The sequence below is a fragment of the Cucurbita moschata genome, unplaced genomic scaffold, assembly GCF_002738365.1.
Source record: "Cucurbita moschata cultivar Rifu unplaced genomic scaffold, Cmos_1.0 Cmo_Scf00054, whole genome shotgun sequence".
Classification (NCBI taxonomy): domain Eukaryota; kingdom Viridiplantae; phylum Streptophyta; class Magnoliopsida; order Cucurbitales; family Cucurbitaceae; genus Cucurbita; species Cucurbita moschata.
Genome location: NW_019268570.1, coordinates 202,375 through 221,819, shown reverse-complemented (window position 1 = coordinate 221,819; position 19,445 = coordinate 202,375). Strand labels below are relative to the sequence as shown.

General features: G+C 38.9%; 2 protein-coding genes across 2 annotated transcripts; both read left to right on the top strand.

The window, feature by feature from the left end:
• The first annotated feature begins 728 nt into the window (after window positions 1-728).
• LOC111436395 lies at window positions 729-1,133 on the top strand. Its single transcript, XM_023074171.1, has one exon. The coding sequence runs from the start codon at window positions 729-731 to the stop codon at window positions 1,131-1,133; it is 405 nt and encodes a 134-aa protein (XP_022929939.1).
• Window positions 1,134-12,069: 10,936 nt separating this feature from the next.
• On the top strand, window positions 12,070-13,435 carry LOC111436390 (aspartic proteinase CDR1-like). Its single transcript, XM_023074167.1, has 2 exons — window positions 12,070-12,660; window positions 12,836-13,435. Exons 1-2 carry the CDS (start codon window positions 12,070-12,072, stop codon window positions 13,433-13,435), a joined length of 1,191 nt encoding a protein of 396 aa, XP_022929935.1.
• The last annotated feature ends 6,010 nt before the right edge of the window (window positions 13,436-19,445 follow it).

Genomic DNA, 19,445 nt, shown 5'->3' with positions numbered 1-19,445 from the left:
ACCCTCCGGCTTACTACAACCCCTAGACATTGCACAGTTGAAATGGGAGGATATAGCCATGGACTTTGTAACCGGATTACCCAAGACCTCGAAGGGATACACGATTATTTGGGTGATTATAGATAGACTGACGAAATCCGCCCACTTCATCCCCAGTAAGGCTACTTACACAGGGCATAAATGGGCGAAGCTATATTTGGAACAAATCGTCAGATTGCATGGGATTCCAGTCTCCATTGTGTTAGATAGAGATTCACGTTTTACCTCCCACTTTTTTGGAAGAGTTTGCAAAAAGCAATGGGGACCCAACTCAGATTCAGTACAACATTCCACCCCTAGATTGACGGCCAAACCGAAAGGCTGAAATATGGTCTTAAAAGACATGTTGCGAGCATGCGTGATTGACTTCACCTGTGGTTGGGACGAAAACATACACCTTATAGAATTTTCATATAATAATAGTTACAAGGTGACCATACAGATGGCACCTTTTGAGGCCTTGTACGGGCAAAGATGTCAGTCTCCAATTGTCTGGAAAGAAGTGGGAAGGCGACAACTGTTAGGGCCAGAGTTATTCCAACAAACGAATGCAGCCGTGCAAAAGATTAGAGTACGAATTCAGACAGCACAAAGCCGACAAAAGAGTTATACAGACACGCGGCGCAAGGCTCTAGAATTTACCATTGGTGATCACGTCTTCCTAAATTTAGCACCCATGAGGGGGGGTGATGAGGTTCAGAAAGAAGGGCAAACTGAGCCCAAGGTTTATCGGTCCTTTCGACGTCCTGGAGAGAGTTGGTCTTGTGGCGTACCGACTAGCCTTGCCTCTTGCTCTGACTGCTGTTGACAACGTCTTCCACGTGTCTATGTTGTGTAAGTACACCCCAGATCCTTCTCATGTGATTGAGTATATAAACCTTCCTTTGAGGGAGGACTTAAGTTTCGAGGAGGAGGCCATCGAGATTGTAGACACGAAAATACATAAGCTTCGAAACAAGGAGATATCGCTTGTCAAGATGGTATGGAATAACTATCGCGTTGAGGAAGCAACCTGGGAGTTAGAGAGCGAGATGAGCGCCAAGTACTCCATGTCGTTCAGGGATTTAGAAACTTTCGGGGACAAAAGTTCTTAAGGGGGGGAAGATTGTAAGAGCCGTACAACTGGCAATAAGTGAGGAGAGAGAAATGTCAGTTGTACTACTCTTTTAGGGTTTTTTTTTAAAAAAAAAAAAAGAAAAAGAAAAGAAAAAGGAGAGGCCGCGTGGGAGAAGGAAAGAAAAGAAGAAAAAACAAAGAAAAGAAATGAAAAGAAAAGGAGAGGCCGGGGGGAGAAGAAAAGAAAAGAAGAAAGAAGGAAGAAAAGAAAAAAAAAAGACGAACGACGAAGCTTGAGGCGCTCGTTAGTGACGGTGGGCCGAACGGTTGAGGAAGGGAGTACACAGACGGTTAGTTCTAGTGGTGTGATTTTCGTTGTTGTTTTCCAAAACCCTTATACATTTCATGGGATCGATGTACCTAGGTTATTGTCGAGGGAAGTTAGTGAGTCCTTGTGAAGAAGAAGACATAGGGTGTTGAGAGGAAAGAAAGATCAAGAAGGAGGTGGGAAGAAGAGGCTGAAAACTGAGGGGGCATGACCTGACCCGACCCGACCCACCTGTACAGAACCGAAACTCGATTTGTTTTCCCATTTCACACCATCAGATTCGTCTTTATCTAAATTTAGGAACTTGACTCACACGTTCCATAAATGTCTTATTATAGGAAACTTCCAAGCTTAGTCAAGGGACACTTGAAGACTCAATTAAGTTTTGGGAAGTTTACAATCAGGTACGTAACCATCTAGAGCAAGTTTTTAAGTAATTGCTTGTAGGAGTCGGTTTGGACTTGTGGCCAAACAGTTTAGTAATATATATAGGAATGGATATAGTGTAACAACCGGGAAAAACAAAATAAAATAGTAATAATAATAATAATACTAATAATAATAAAATAAATAAATAACTAATAAAACTATATATATATATATATAATTGGTAACGGATCCCTCCTCCTTCCTTCAATCTCTCACCCCTCCTTCCCTAAAAATAAATCTGGGAATAAATCAGTAATTCTTGAGTTTCTCCATTCCTACCAAAACAAATAGAAAAAAAAAAAACAAAAGGTTTAAGCAGATTTAGTTCGGCCGAGGAGATATGTCATTTGAAGAGGTCGGTAGTCGTATGTTAAATCTTTCTCTTATTTTATTAAGTAGTATTAATTTGGTTACAATTATTTAGTTTTGAATTAGAGATTAAATGAAAAGAATTTTGTATGAGTTTTAGGAAATCACAACCAATTATATTTTAGATCTCGTTGCAATAATTTAGGTTGTCAATAATTTTATATGAATTATAGAAAAAGAACCTAACCAAATGAATCGATTAAATTAAAAGGTAAGAATATAATTGTTAACTAAATCAGAATGAAGACAAAGGAAACAAGAAAAAAAAACTAAATAGAGATGGAAATCCAGAATACTGTTGACCGAAGAGAGAAAAAAAAAACTAAAAATAAGAAGGGAAGATTTAGAAGTAAGGATAGATTAACAAAATTGGCCAATAATATCTCCAAAATAATTACCGTGGAAGATGGAAGATGGAAGATTGAGAAAAGATTTTGTTGAACATAATTTATAAAAAAAAAAAAAAAACAGTAAACATCATAGGGCAAGGAACTCCATCAAATTTCATCTAACAAGGAATTATCGGAATTTAAGAATGACCAATGTAAATTAGAGAAATAATTTGTAGAGTTCAAACTTGAAACTGATGTCATGGGCTCACATAGGTTAACTTGGAGTTCAATGGACTTTCATTAAGGATAATGACGAAATCAAACTTTCATTAAGGATATATTTATGACAACGACTTAAGCTAACCAGGTAAGTGACCTTACTATCGGCATGGTTATATTTGATGTTGACACGTGCCCTGTGGTTCTGCACGTGTCATATATATATTGATATGTATGAATTGTCTGTGGATCGATATGCTTCCTATATGTTATGTTATGTTATTATATGTGGTTTGTATGATAATAATTATGGTACGATGTGCTCAAGAATATGTTTGAGATAGGATACGAGAAGGATGCACAAAACGAAATGTAACGACAGAAGTAAGATACATTCATGAAACGTTAAGGTTAGGTTACATACCGGAGTGCTATGGATAGGAGAGATTGATGAAAGAATACGGTTAGGTTATGGGTAGAAAGGGATAGATTTGTGATAGATTGATAGAACGATAGCGTTATGGTAAGTTAGAGAACGATATGACTATGAAGTGTTTACATTATGACTTGTTTATGATATGGTACATTGTATGCTATGTATGCTTTTAGTCTGATGTGATGTGTTATGCATGTGACGATGGGTGGTCCTTGAACGATTATCGTTTGTTTGTATGAATATTTGAATGTAACTGCATGAATTGTATGACATGAAATACGGTAAATTGCATGAAACATAACCCAGCTAGAAATATGTATGAAATGTAAAGAAATGAGAATGAGAATGACATGTCAGCATGAAAACGTGACAGGGGGTTATGTTCATTAATGATAATTGTAGAACTAGTGGGACCTCATGCATATTGTGTGTTCATGCATTTGGGGGATACCCCTATCCCATCACGAGGGTACGGACGCGTACACCCAATGGTAGGACAACGATCGTTATGCTTTACATAGTGCTACCGTGATGGTTCTAGTTTTAACGGGTCCCGGTATAAGGGGCTCCCAGAGTATGCCGACCGGCTAGGGACAGTGGCCCAGTGGTATGCGAACTAGCTGGTGAGCCCATACTCGCATGTATGGGCTGCGTGTAGAGTATATGGTACACGTCCACGATTACTTATTAGGATTACACCGTAGGAAAAACGAAACGAAACAAAATGAAACGAAATGAAAGATAGGTCCCATCATTTCATTGCATGTGGTTGTTGCATTTAACCCAATAGTGGGGTCACTTACTGAGTATTTCTTTAAATACTCAAGCCATGTGCTACTACATTTTTCAGGTTAAGGCAAGGCATTCCTGTACGGCTGACGACAACATTGCAACTCGAGATCATGGCACATGCATAGGATAGTGGTATTTATTTTCTTAGACTTAGGCTAGAATAAGATGTTTTAAACTTAAACATTTATTTATTTTATTTCAGATTTTTTGTTGTGTTGTTTTAAAGATGTTTTCGAAACACGTAAGTCCATGGCTGTGTTTTAAGTTAAAGGTTATGTTTTATGGAATTTAAATTGAAGTCTTCCGCATTCAATGTTTATGGTACGTATATAGTAGCAACCTTAAATTAAGTAGAAAATTTTGGGTCGTTACATATAATTAGTTCATGGAGATGGTACTTCAATAATGTGTGTGATTATACTTTGGTTGTCGTTATGGTTATATAATTTCATTGGCCTGAATGTGAAATCTCGTATAGACATGTGAAATAGTATGTTTCTATGTTGAGCTAGATGGTTATTATGGTTATTATGTGAGTTAGCGTGGCGACGTGTTGTCACTGTGGTTCTTTGTTAAGCATTAGGCGTGGGGCTTGAGTAGCCCATTGCTACTCCTTGAATGTTGGATGAGTTATTAAGTGCTAGTATTATAAGTTAGGAAGCACATAATGACAGTGTACGGTTTTCGTAGTCACCCAGAAGGGGTTGAGGGTAATCATAATATATTACTGTGATAAGAGGTGCTTAGTGGGACGAGCCATGGCCTTTTACTGATCCAGCCGAGCGGCATAAGGCAGGTAGTTACTATTCCTAAGACAGGTAGTTTTACTGATCTGAGCCGACAAGGGCGTAAGACAGGTAGTGACTGACCCGGCCTTGCGAGGCACAGTGACAGGTAGTTACTGATCTTAGGAACAGTTGGATGTTGCCAGGCACCACTAGGTCTCTGACTAGTGACTAATCGAGCTTAAAACTTAGAATCCCGTGAATAGAGCTAAGTTCGACAAGAGCTTACGAGCAAGTTACTTACTGGGTATTGTTTATATACTCATCCTGTGTTTGCTATTTTTCAGGAGAAAAGTAGATCTGGGTCAGTGGTGAGGACGTGTGGAGTTGTGCAGCTGCAGAAGGGGGGGGCCCTTAGATTGAGTCTTCTTCTCCCATGTCGTTTTGGTTATGATTTTTGACGTTTTTGAAAACCTGCTATATTTTGTATCCATTGCTTTTTATATGACCCGCAGATCTTCGTTATGTGTTTTATATTTTTTTGGAAATGTATATGAGGCAACTTTTAACTTTCAGTCCCTTGTTCAAACTACAAGAAGTGTTGAATTTTTTTTTTTTTTTTTACTCTTGAGTCCAGTGGCGACTCGTTTTTCGGTATTTTTCGAAGATCGGTCGTTACAATACAGTTGCCTCTCTGAGTTGATCAAACAAGTCTTCTATTCTAGGCAGAGGATATTTGTTTTTTATGGTTCTCTTATTTAACTCTCTGTAATCAATGCACAGACGCATCGATCCATCTTTCTTCTTAAAAAACAACACTGGCGCACCCTAGGGGGACATGCTAGGTCGAATGAATCCTTTATCTAGTAAGTCTTGCAATTGCGCTTTGAGTTCTTTCAACTCTGTGGTGCCATGCAATAGGGTGCTTTAGAAATAGGCCCAGTTCCTTGCTCGAGATCGATGACAAAGTCGACCGCTCGGAAAGGGGGTATTTCAGGTAAGTCGTCTGGAAATACATCCTAGAACTCGTTTACTATTGGCACATTTACTAGGGTCTTTTCCTTTCCTCTTACGTCTACAGCACATGCTAATATAGCCCATCCACCTGTTGGACTAACCTCTTTGCTTTCATCATCAAGACTACCTTGAGGGTAATCCCGATACTTGTGCCTTTAAATTTAAAGGTAGGTCCTGTAGGTGGTGAAAATTTTACTTCCTTTTTATGACAGTCTATACTAGCTCAGTGTTCAGCTAGCCAATCCATGCCTAATATGACGTTGAAATCCATCATGTTTACCACCATCAGGTCAACGCTTAAAGTTTGGTTCTCTATGATTACTTGGCCATCCTTTACTCTATACCTAGATACTAAGTCTACCCCCGCAGGGGTCCTTACAGACATTTCATGCAATAAGGGTTCTAATTCGAACCCTGCTTGTACAACAAAAGGCATGGAAATAAAGGAATGCGTGGAACCCTAATCAAATAAGGTAAAAGCAAAATGACCTTAAAATGGATAGTGTACCTGTCACCACTACGTCGGACCTCCCAGTGTCCTTGCTCGTTGATGCGTAGACCCTAGCTTGAGCTCGCGGTGGTGCTGGTTGATCCGTTTGCTCTACTACTTTGGGCGGGTTTGCTTGTGCTGCAGCGTTTCCGGCCGTGCAGTTCACGGCGATGTGCCCCTCTTGACCACATCTATAACACGCTCGATTGCCAACTATGCACCTCCCACCGTGTAGTCTTCCACAGATAGTGCACCCTTCCTCTCTCCTCCCTCTGGCCCCATCTTGATTCTTGGGGTTCCTGTCAGTACGTCGGAGTGGGTGTCGCTCATTCCATCTAGGAGCGGATCTGTTATTGGAACGGTGCCTACGTGCTGGTGGTGGACGGTTAGAGCCTCTTGATTCATGAGGACGCTTCTGCCCAATTACTACCGGCTCCTCACGTCGTTTCTCATCCTTTGGTTTCTCTAAAGCCTTGGCAGTTCTCAAGGCTTCCTCATAGGTCTTTGGGTTGAACGCCTCCAACATGCGGTGGATTCTTGGTTCCAGAACCAATACAAACTTCTCTACCATCTTTTCCTCAATGTCCACCATGGACAGCGTAAATCTCTTGAGTCTCTTAAACTCTCAGTTGTACTTCTCTGCTGTGATTCCGCCCTGTACCAGTTGGGCGAACTCCTGTTGTCTTTTAAGTCGCTCTGACTTAGGATAATATTCTTTAAGGAAGGCCTCCTTATACCATTCCCAGTTCATAGGTCCCCCTACTAGGTTAAGAAGGGTTTTGTTATCTCTCCACCATATCTCTGCGTCCTTTTGTAGGACGAATGTTGCATAGGCGACCTTTTGGTTCTCTAGGCACTCCATAGTCTCAAAGGTGGTTTCTACTGCTGCAATCCACATTTGGGCTTTTATGGGGTCTACTAAGGAACCAGTGAATGGTCGAGGTCATATCTCTTAAAATCCATTTTCCAGTTTGAACATCTAACAGGTTGTGGAGGGTTTACTGGGCATTGGCCTGAGCATTGGCCTGTGCCAGTGCCAGTGCTTGGGCTTGTTCCATGGCCTGTTGTAGATTGGCTTGCTGAGTGGTTGCCAAGGTTTGAATTAGAACTTGGATGGAGTCACACATTAACTTAGTATTAGCATCTACTCCGGCCGCTGGGGGTGCAGCTTCAGGTGCGGCTTGGAGTGGTAGGGCAGGCTGGGGTGGAGGTTCTACTTGTGGTGGAGGCTCTACTTGTGGTGGAGGCTTAGCTTGTGGTGAAGCTAGAGGAGGTAGCTCAACTGGTGGTAAGACTGGGGGCGGCGTAACTGTTACCGACTCAGTCTCTGATCTTTCTTGAGGTGGGCCCTCTACTGCCACACCTCGTCCTATTTCTCTACAACGGGGTCGCCCCCATCCTCGTCTTCCTCTTCCTCGTCCTCTGGGCATGGTTCTATAAACCAATATAAGGTTGCTTAAGTCTAAGGCCTTAATAATATGCATATATAAATAACAATATACACACTATAAATACATCGTAACGCCACAGAAGTAAACATTCATCATGCTATACATCATATCATACTCCCAACAAAATTACTCAGCATGCAACACGTCACATCACACTCTTAAATAAATACGTGAAATATCACAACCATTTCAGTAATGTCAACATAAAAATGCATGCGAGTTTTAAAACGTTTCTCTTTTCTTATCTTATGCAAGGCATACCTGACGATGATGGGGCATCGACGTTGGGACCGTGGAGCGTGCCAAGCCTACATCGTAGACTAGTCTACAGAATCTAAAACCTAGAGCTCTGATACCAAATGTAACGACCCTAAATTTCCACATATCTAGAGTCGCTACTAACGTCTCATGCTCATCTCTAATGCAGAATATAAATCTAAGAATGCTCATCTTTATTAGCGGAAAAATTTAAAGCTTCAAAATACATTCAAACTTTAGAAAACATTGCCGAACTTACGTGTTTCAAACATCATGCTGAAGTTCAAAAAGATAAAAACAATTACAAATTAAATAATTTAAATGAGTGAAATGCAAACGACCTATCCTAACCAAGACTAGAAATTTTAAATATGCAACTATCCTATGCACGCGCCACAGTCTCTGATCACGATGCCACTGTCAACCGAACATGGGAGCCTTGCCTTTACCTGAAAAACAATACGGCCTAGAAATACTCAGTAAGTGACCCCACTATAGGGGCCATGCTAAGGCAAACACATGCAATCATGAATTAGGGACCTATCTCTAATCATCTTAGGGGTGGCCTCCAGTCTCGGACAAATTGGATGTGCAGTACTTCCCTACACAAGACACACACGTGCGAGTGTGAATCCCTAGGGCACTCGCACACTCCCTAGACCCTCTGGTCAAGCTAATCTATAGCGACGTTCGTAGGTAAGCGGAACCCCATAGTGTCATGCGCCTCATGAACACCCTCATTTGTGTGCATTCGCACTCATCATATGGTGCGCGTCCGCAATCATCATCTCTAGGGGAAGTAGCCCTATGCTTATGAACATACAATATGCATGAGGTCCCTCTAAATCCATCATAATGTCTCTTCTGACATAACCCTCTAGTCCTATGTCGATCTAGTCTCATCTCTTTGTTACTCTACGTAACACATACTCGTGGATATTTATATTAATATCATTTTTACGCTCTTACGCCCTCTCCATAACTCATAAGATGTTTCTGAAACACTCTTAGAAGGAACCATGCTCAAAATGCATGCAGAAGTCTCCACTGCATGCCCCCAAAATGAATCAGGTAATTGAGCGAAACTCATCATAGACCGAACCATGTCTAACATAGTTCTATTTCTCCTTTCTGATACACCATTCTGTTGACGCATGCCAGGGGCTGAGAGTTGAGACGTTATTCCATGTTCTATCATATAGTCCTGGAATCTTAAGTCCATATACTCTCCACCTCGATCTGATCGAAGTGTTTTAATAGTTTTTCCTCATTGATTCTCAACCTCAGTCTTATACTCTCTGAACATTTCAAAAGCTTTGGACTTTGTTCCTTCGTCAAATGAACTCCATGCCTGAAAGGTAATAATCCTTTCTTGGAGTCTTGCTTCTTATAACGAACCAACATTTTGTCGATGTACGATGCCTAAGACAATGCTAGTGTTTTGTTCTTGGAATTTCGGACAATTTGGATTCCAAAAACAAACTTAGACTCTCCCAAATCTTTCATTTGGAATTCTGTTGCTAGCCAATGCTTAATGTCAGTCAGAAACCCACATCATGCCCAATGAGTAGGATATCGTCAACGTGCAATACTAGGAAAACTACTATAGAGTTGACTATCTTCTTGTAAACACAAGGTTCGTCAACATTCTGTTTAAAGCCATAAGATTTGATCGCAGTATCAAACCTTATATTCCAAGATCGAGATGCTTGCTTCAACCCATAAATGGATCTTTTAAGCTTGCAAACCTTTTGCTCGTGATCCTGTTTAGTGAACCCTTCTGGTTGAGCCATATAGATACTCTCCTCAAGATTTCCGTTTAGAAAGGTTGTCTTGACATCCATTTGCCAAATTTCATAATCATAAAATGTGGCAATGGACAAGAGTATTCTAATTGATTTAAGCATAGCAACGGGAGAGAAGGTTTCTTCATAGTTCACCCCCTCTCTTTGGGTATAACTCTTTGCTACAAGTCGAGCTTTAAAGGTCTGTACCTTACCGACTTGGTCTCGTTTTCTCTTGTAGGTCCATTTGCAACCAATAGGTTTTACCCCATCTGGTTTATCTACAAGTTCCCAGACTGAATTGAAGTACATTGACTCCATTTCAAGATTCATGGCTTTGATCCATTGATCTCTATCTTCATCATTCATTGCCTGTTTATTGGTTAATGGATCCTCAACGCCATCATCAGGTATGATGACCTGTGTTTCTGCGAAACCCAAGTAACGATCGGGTTGAGTTATAACCCTCCCACTACGTCGAGGCATTCTCAACTCTTGAGAAGGATGTGATTGACCAGAAGTGCCAGTTCCATCAACAACTCTTGCTGAAGGACAAGCCTGATCGACAACTCTTTTTGTCTTATTAGTAGCTTCTTTAGAAATCTCACTCAATACTGGTTTGCTGCGAGGTTGATGATTTCTTACGTGGTCTTCCTCTAAGAATGTAGCGTTTGTTGATGCAAACACTCTGTTTTCTTGAGGGTCGTAAAATAGACCACCTTTCGTCTCTTTGAGGAATAGGCATAATTTTGAACGACGTTCTAATTTCTTGGGGTTTTGCACCAACACGTGTGCTGAGCATCCTCAAATCCTAAAGTGACGTAAACTACTTTTTTGCCCTCTCCATAACTCATAAGGTGTTTCTGAAACACTCTTAGAAGGAACCATGCTCAAAATGCATGCAGCAGTCTTCACTGCATGTCCCCAAAACGAATCAGGTAATTGAGCGAAACTCATCATAGACTGAACCATGTCTAACAGAGTTCTATTTCTCCTTTTTGATACACCGTTCTGTTGACGCATGCTAGGGGTTGAGAGTTGAGACGTTATTCCATGTTCTATCATATAGTCCTGGAATCTTAAGTCCATATACTCTCCACCTCGATCTGATCGAAGTGTTTTAATAATTTTTCCTCATCGATTCTCAACCTCAGTCTTATACTCTCTGAACATTTCAAGAGCTTCGGACTTGTGATGCATTAGGTAAATATAGCCATACCTTGAATAATCATCGATAAAACTAATGAAATATTCATACTGTTCCTTTTCTCGTTTTAAATTTTATCCGATTTTTATCTTCTATTTTATTTTCTTTTTAATTTTATTAGTTTTCGATTTCGTCTTTTTAGTCACGATTCGGTTTTTCGAAGCCTCGAAAATTGGGTCCTGACAATAACATAATTATAAATATTCAAAATCGATTTTTATGAAATGTAAAGTTAAATAATAATTGGTTATTTGAATGATTAAAATATGTTTTAAAATAATTTTGAACTTGAAATGATTTTAACAATTTTGAAGTTACCCTTATGTTCTAAAACGTGGTTTGATACGAGTTTTTGTTTAAAAATTAAAAATATAGCATTCATTATTATTTATCACAATTTTAAAACTTTTCCCAACCTTGCTAACTTTGACTATTAACATACTCATTCTGTTCTTTTATTTGAGGTTTTTTTTGGACCCGTTATTAAAGTATTTTCCCTATTATAATTAATAATAACAAACCTTAATTAATTAATTAATTACCATATATAAGATAAATTTAAAAGTTTATATAGTTTTATTTAATTCATTTATTCCAAAATAATTATTAAAATAGAATTATAAATATTCTGATATGACATTATTTAGATCTAAATTTGATTTATAGTTATTCAAATAAATAAATGTACGTGATTATAAATGGTTAATTAATCATCGAGCAATACATTAAATTTACTTAATTAGTTAAATTAAATAAATGATTTTATTTTAATAATCGAAATACTATTTTATTATTTTATTATTTTTTAATTACTATACCTAAGTTAATTTTAAATTCAAAGATAATTATTAAAATAGAATAAGAAATATACTCCTATTTAAATATTTTTGTTTACCTTGTTTAGATTAAAACTAAATTTAATTTAATAAAGGGTTGGAAATATGAAAATTTAATACGAGTAACTAGAAACAACTAAATAAATACTTAAATAACATTCTATTTCTATATTAAAAAAACAGTGAGGGTTACTAAAAACATGGCCATCCTTTCCTAGTTCTACCTAATAATTTCGATTTCCACGTCATTATCTCTCAGGCATATAAATAAAACAAAGAAATCTAAAATCCATGCAATCCCATGGCGCCTACCATATTTATCGTTCTCGCACTACTTTCCACCGCCGAGTCCACCGCCGGCAAAGGCGGTGGTCTCAAGCTGGAACTCATCCAACGCCGACTCCCACCAGGCAACGTTTCACCGATGGCAGCCAAATCACAAATTTGGCCGGAAACCAGCGAATTTATAGTGAAAATCGCCGTCGGAACGCCCCCGACGGAGGTGCATGCAATCCTCGACACTGGCAGCGATTTATTTTGGGCTCAGTGTCGTCCATGTGCGAAATGTTACCGGCAAACGAATCCGATTTACGACCCTTCGAAATCATTAACCTTTCGAACCCTTTCTTGCAAGTCGCCGCAGTGCCATTTGAGGGGGTCCGGTGCGGCGTGCTCCGGCACCGACACGTGTAAGTACGGCTATGGGTATGGAAGCGGATCTACGCAGGGAGAATTGGCGACTGAAAAAATGGCTGTAACTTCAAGGTCTGGAGCGAAGACGTCGTTTTCGGGGGTGGTGTTTGGTTGCGGACATAATAATAGTGGAACGTTTAATGCCAATGAAATGGGATTGATCGGATTTGGAAGAGGAGCGATTTCCTTTGTTTCTCAGGTATATATATATATATATATATATATATATATATATATATTATCACTTTCAATTATTATTAATATTTTTTAAAACATTATTAGCATTAAATAGTGAAACCAACCCTTAATTATATTCTTATTCAAATAATTATAAAGTTCAAAACCTTATAGTTAACGTAAATTCATATTCACAGATAGGTCCATCGGTCGGCGGCAGAAAGTTCTCCCTTTGTCTGATGCCATACAACACCGACCCGAGAATCTCAAGTAGTCTCTCTATCGGGTCGGGTTCTGAAGTTAAAGGACCCGGAGTCATCACAACCCAACTCGTTCGAACACCCGACCAAACATCTTACTCTCTCACTCTCACGGGAATCTCCGTCGGAAAAACCCTTGTTCCGTACAGTACGTCGGGACCTCCGGCCAAGGGGAACGCGGTTCTCGATACCGGCACGCCGCCGACTCTCCTCCCCAAAGAATTGTACGGACGATTGGCTGCCGAAGTTCGGCGGCATATCCCGTCGAAGCCCATTGACGATGATACCCTTTGCTACAAAGATAATTTGGGGGATTTGGTGATGACTCTGCACTTCGACGGCGGCGTGGATCTGCGATTGAGTACGGTTCAGACTTTCAATAAGATGTCGGATGGGTCCTTTTGCTTCACCGCGATGGGCGTTGACGACAAGGACGCACTCATCGGGAACAGTATAATGGCAAATTTTTTGGTTGGGTATGATATTGACAATATGACGGTGTCGTTTAAGCCCACTGATTGCACAAAAATTGGTTGAGATTTTTTGGGCCTATGAAAATAATGCGCTATTTTATAACTATTATTACTTTGCTCGTAACACTTTTGATGTGAGGTTTAGTTTGTTTTATTCATAAAATTTGGAAAGCATTTATTAATATATGCGCAACTATATTCTACAATATTCCTTTGATTTCTTTTTAGTAATTTTGAGTAACAAATTTTAAGGTAAAATTGGACATTAATTATAAATTATTTTTATTTAAGTTGTGAAATAATATAATTAAATTTACTATAATTCAAGAGACCTTTTACGATTTCCAAAATTTAGGCACAATGATGGAAATCGACGCTGGAGATCTCAGAAAGGAGATTAGGGTTTTGAGGTTGGAGGAGAAGATTTGATAAAAAATCGACGCCGAAGATCTGAGAATCCTCAACCTAAACCTTCAGTAGTCCGAGGCAAGATGCTTTCACGAATCGCACCTTCCTATTTCATCGGAAACGTCTAAGAACTTAAGATTCATCCGCGAATGTCTAGATCGAGATGTTTATCGAGATTTTGGTGTGCTAGTGACGTTTTGTAGTGATTTTTGGACTTTTACCCTCAGGAGTGTGATCTTCGTAAGTTTTGGAGTGAAGGCGGTCGAGATTTCCGTTCGAATCGGAGTTTCAAGAAAACACGATTTTCGGTAAGAACTCGTATTTTTCTTCAAATTCGAACTCGGGCCACTCTCACCCATGCAAATCTAAGGATAATTCTGAATAAATAGGAGTTCATAGTTAGCTCAAGATTAAGATCGAGTTACCTAGGTCATCGAATGAAAAAATCAGTCTCAATAGTAAACGACATTATAAAGCGAGAGTGGTTTTCTTCATGGTTCGATCTTACGCAATACTCATTGCATAGGACGCCCCCACTCACATGTCTCCACATGTACAATTTAGTGATCACATTGTTTATATCGTATACAAAAGTGGCCTCGTCCATAGTGTCCTTAGAATAAGGTACTCAGCCTTATCCATGTACTACAGATCATTTTGACTATATCCTTGAACTTGATCCACTTGTATGTCTCTACATATAGTTCAAGTAATCATACTATAGCCAGAGTGTTCTTAGTTTATTGGATTTAGATTAATGATCGTAACATTCACTTTACTAAATAACAATCTTTACTGAATAAACATCAATAATAACTTTATTGAAAACAGAATATGTTTTTGTTTACAAACTGTGAGTTTTAGGACATAAAACCCAACACATAGCTCCTCCATATTCCATAAATGGGCAAGACTCCGGTACTGCATGCGAGAAGTATATTAGTTTACTGAACAACGAATTAGATCATCGATTGATTTGTATGCGCAATGGAATTGGAGTGGATAAAGCATTACTCCAAAAAAACAAGCATCCCATGAGTATACATGACCTCACTACCTGTATAAAGTGTGCATCTTTGCTAAGGGAGTAGGTCAAAGCCTTTTATCAAAGTCAAAAGTAGGAATCCAAGAAAACAAGACCCCTAAGAGTGTCTTGTAAACTAATTATTCGATCTGAAGTTCCCAACAAGGCTGCTAGAGACATCACTAAACCACCCAAGGATGTCTCTTGCAAAGAAGAATTTGTTGAGATTTTTTCTAGAACCCAAGTCCAACCTACCCGACTGATATAATCTAGAATCCACCCCGCCTTTACTTAACTTAGTAGTAAGCGAATAGTGACCCTATTTGTATGCGCATTCACAGGGCACGTTCCAAGATCTCCCACAATGAGAACCTAAGACATGGTTGATTGATAGTAAGTTGAAAGAATAAATGGATCGATCATAGATTGGTTGAATATTGAGTTCTGCTTAGGCTACGTGTTCTGTTTACGCACTACTAAGTCGGCACATAGGATCTGAGACGGGTTTCGTCTCCTTCGAGAACACCTTCTTACTAGTACGGTAAAAGTTTGATGCAAATAGACCGAGAAAAGAAGAGTTCTTTATAGATGAGTTGTAGTCGATTCGCCCCTTATGTTATGGCTCGTCTCGTGCTTAATCACTCACAGGATTCAGATAGGTGGGCAGCAAGTCTTTTCTACAAAAACTCGCAGTCCTACCCTTATATATATACATATATGATTTTTTAGATACTAACTCTTTCATTTTATTGGACAAAGAACTTCTATAAAGATCTTTCCACTCATTCATCATACTCAAAGTCGAAGTCACGCCCGGCATGGGGGTCTCAAAAAAGAACGAGAATCAGTGTCGTGGTGGTACTACGAGATGGCGATTTTTTGTATAGAAGAATAGATCCGTAGACCTATTGATTGACCATAGATGAGACAGCTATCTAAGAGAATCTCAATAGTTCTTCTATCGTTCAAGGGCTAAGGGAAAAGATGTAGCGGCTTGCCTAGATCTCATATTTCCCACGTAGTCCATCAGTCAAACCAAGGATTCTCTAATCAAAGTAATATAGAGATTCTTTTTCTTTATCTGGTATGTAGCTCTGCGAGCTAGGATCACATGATCGAGGCAAAAACGAAGATAGGATCATCATCATGGCCCTTTTCTTCTTTCTTTTGTTTGTGTCCGGCTTTAGTTAAAAAGAGGTGTGTGTGTGTTTTTTTAAGGCTTATCCGGGGGCTGCAACTCTAGGACATCCAATTCTTCTTCTTTCTTTTCCTGCGGATCTCACATCGAGAGCAGGTTCTTCTTGTTCAGGGTCATGAGATGAGAGATCTTCCTCTGATTCCGAGAAATCGGTCAAGCGGGGGGCTACCCTCTCCTCTTCGAGTCGAGCTACTTCTTCCCTCTCCTCACCTCTCGAGATCTATATATAAACTCTTCCCTAGAGGAGAGTACAAGCTCCAGGATGAGTATGTCCTGGATTCTCGAATTCATTCTCATCCTGATCCACCATGAAATTTTCTAAATCTACAAAAACAATGATGAGAGGAAAGAAAAGATTATCGATTAATAGGGAGAGGGACGAAGCTGCTTTACCGATAGGGAGATGACTCGTACTGATCTTTGAGAAGATCACAAGGTGCTAATAGGAAGGGGGATCCATAAATTTTTTTGAAAGGGATGCCCCGAATCTGACATGTCGCTTGCTGAAAAAAAAAAGTGAATTCCTCTATTTGATGTCGATTCATTTACACTTCCATTCTTTGTAGAGGAAGGCTAACTGCTTGCTAGCTGGGAGCTGTATGAGCGGTAACGTCCACGTACGGCTCTGTGAGAAGGGCGGTGGATAGAAATGACCTTGTTGTACCTCACTCTCGTCCTCAATGGGGTCTGCTTTTTTTTTTTTTTTTTGGGAGATTATGCCAATATAATCTTAATGAGGTGCGGGGCTTTGCATCTGAGATTCGTTGGGCTTCCCTCTTCGGGGGCCTGCATCCCAGAGTTTTTGTGCAATAAATGTTAGAGGAAGGGATATTGAAAGAGATAGAAAAAGGTAAAATAGATGAAAGCTGTCGTGCTTTATTATTGTTTGCTGACTCAATACTTAAAAAGTTACACAATTCCAATATTTATAGGCTTATACACTAACCAGAAATAGTAAATTATGGAAATCTAAATAAATTCAAATCTACTAACAATCTCCTAAAATCTTGGTACTTTGATTACTTTGAATCATATCTCAACTACTTCAAATCATATCTCAACTACTTTGAATCATATCTCAACTACTTCAAATCATATCTCAACTACTTTGAATCATATCTCAACACTCTCCCTTGATTCAAAGTTGCAGATGCCAAATACAAAGCTTTTCTTTTGACAAAGCCTTCGTAAGTATGTCTGTTTTAACCCGTACAATGTCTGTCTCAGGTTGTATACCTTTGTTTCTTTGTCTTCCTTTATGAATCACTCTGGTTGTATTACATAGACCTCTTCTTGTACATCTCCATAAAACTTTTTGTTTGGTACGTCAACCATATCCCATGTTCCATTTTTCTCAATGGACTGCATCTCTACTACCATGACTTTCTTCCACTCTTCTTTTTCAGTTGCTTCTTCATAATTCATAGGGTTTGAAATAATAAGAGCAAATTGACATGATGCATATATGTCAACTAGAGATTTATACTTCCTTGGAGGTGTCTCATCCAAAAGTTCTTCAAGAGAAGAATTGCTATTTAGTGATGCTGAAGAGGATGAATTTGTCACATTTTGTGTTGTAGTGGAGGCACTAGGAGATGCACTAGAGTTGACCCTTGCTTCTTCATTTCGAGAAACTTCAACTGTAATCTTTTGCTGCTCCGGTTCTTTATTCCAATCCCAACTCACGTTTTCATTAAATATTACACCCCTTCTAACTAAAAGCTTTTCACTAAGGGGGTTGTATAATTTATATACCTTTGATTGAGTACAATAGCCAATGAAAATGCATTTTTTTCAGATTTTTCATCAAGCTTTTGACGAGTTTGAGAAAGTTTCAAAGCATAAGCAACACAACCAAAGATTCGTAAATGACTTACAGATGGTTTCCTTCCATGCCATGCTTCATAAGGAGTTCGATTCATAATAGTCTTTGTTGGTGAGAGATTTAATAGATAAACAGATATTGCTACAGCTTCTGCCCAAAATTAGTTTGGAAGTCTCCTTGCTTGTAACATACTTCTTGTCATCTCCACAATAGTTCGGTTTTTTTGTTTAGCAATTCTATTTTGTTCTAGAGTGTAGGGAGTTGCCTTCTTCTTCACAAAACAGATTGAAATCTTTAGATATGAACTCGTCACCTCTGTCTGTGCGAAGAACTTTAATGTGACAGCCACTTTGGTTCTCCACCATAACTTTAAAAATTTGAAACTTCTTTAAAGTTTCTAACTTCGATTGTAGGAAGTAAACCCAGCTCATGCGACTATAGTCATCAATGAACAGTAAAAAGTATTTACTCCACCTGAATTAGTTTGTATTAACTTCGTTTGCATTGGCTCACATAAATCAGCATGAATTAGTTCTAGTCAATGTGAATCCCTTTTAACTTTTCCAACACGAAAGAACTTCCTATAAATGCATCCTTCACATAAATTAGTTGAATCAATTCTTGGTAATCCAAAAACTATACCTTTATCCTTGAGTATTCAGGCCCTTCATATGAAGATGTCCATATCTGAGATGCCATAATGTTGAGCTTTTTGCTAACAGTAAGGGCAAAATCCTCCATGTTAGGAACATCTAGTGGAAACATCTTATTTGAAGTCATGGAAATTTGAACTTTATGGCCTGATTTCTTATGTGTAATGACACATGTGTTGTCATCAAATAGAACGAAATGTCCTCTAGTCATCAATTGTCCAACACTCAATAAATTGTACCCTAAATTAGATACAAAAGAACATTATCTAATTTCACTGTACCTTTTCCCTCAACTTACATCTCTTTTGTATTTCCAAGTTGCACCTTAATTTTTTGCATCTCATCAAGTTCTTTGAATAAGGATTTGGTGCCTGTCATATGATTCGAGCATCCGCTATCAACAAACCCCAAGTCACTTTTTTTTGAATTAGTATCCATACACGCCATAAAAAGGTTTTCTTCTTCTTCTTCATTCTCTACTGCAAAATTCATTCATTGATCTTTATACCAACAATTAGCTTTTGTGTGCCCATACATCTTGCAATGGTAACATTGTATGACATTCCTTTGTTCATTGAATTGTCTTTGTCCATCATTTCTCCATCTACCCCTGTTACCGCGACCACCATGGAAGCTTCGAAATCCTCCTCTTCCACGACTTCTACCTACAAGATGAATATTGAATTGTCTTTCATTGCCTTTGTTGTTGGCTGTCTCCTTCACTTGTAGTGTCTTTTCCTCATTCCTTTCTGATGATCTATTGATTCTTGCCTCATGAGCCTGAAGCGAGCCCATCAGTTCATCAACAGAGAGTATTGATAGATCCTTAGCTTCTTCTATGGAAGCCACCACATGGTCAAACTTTGGAGTTAAGCTTCTCAACACCTTTGCAACAATTGTTTCATCTGAAATTTTCTCTCCATAGGTACGCATCTGATTGACTATTTCCATTGTTCTTGACAAAAA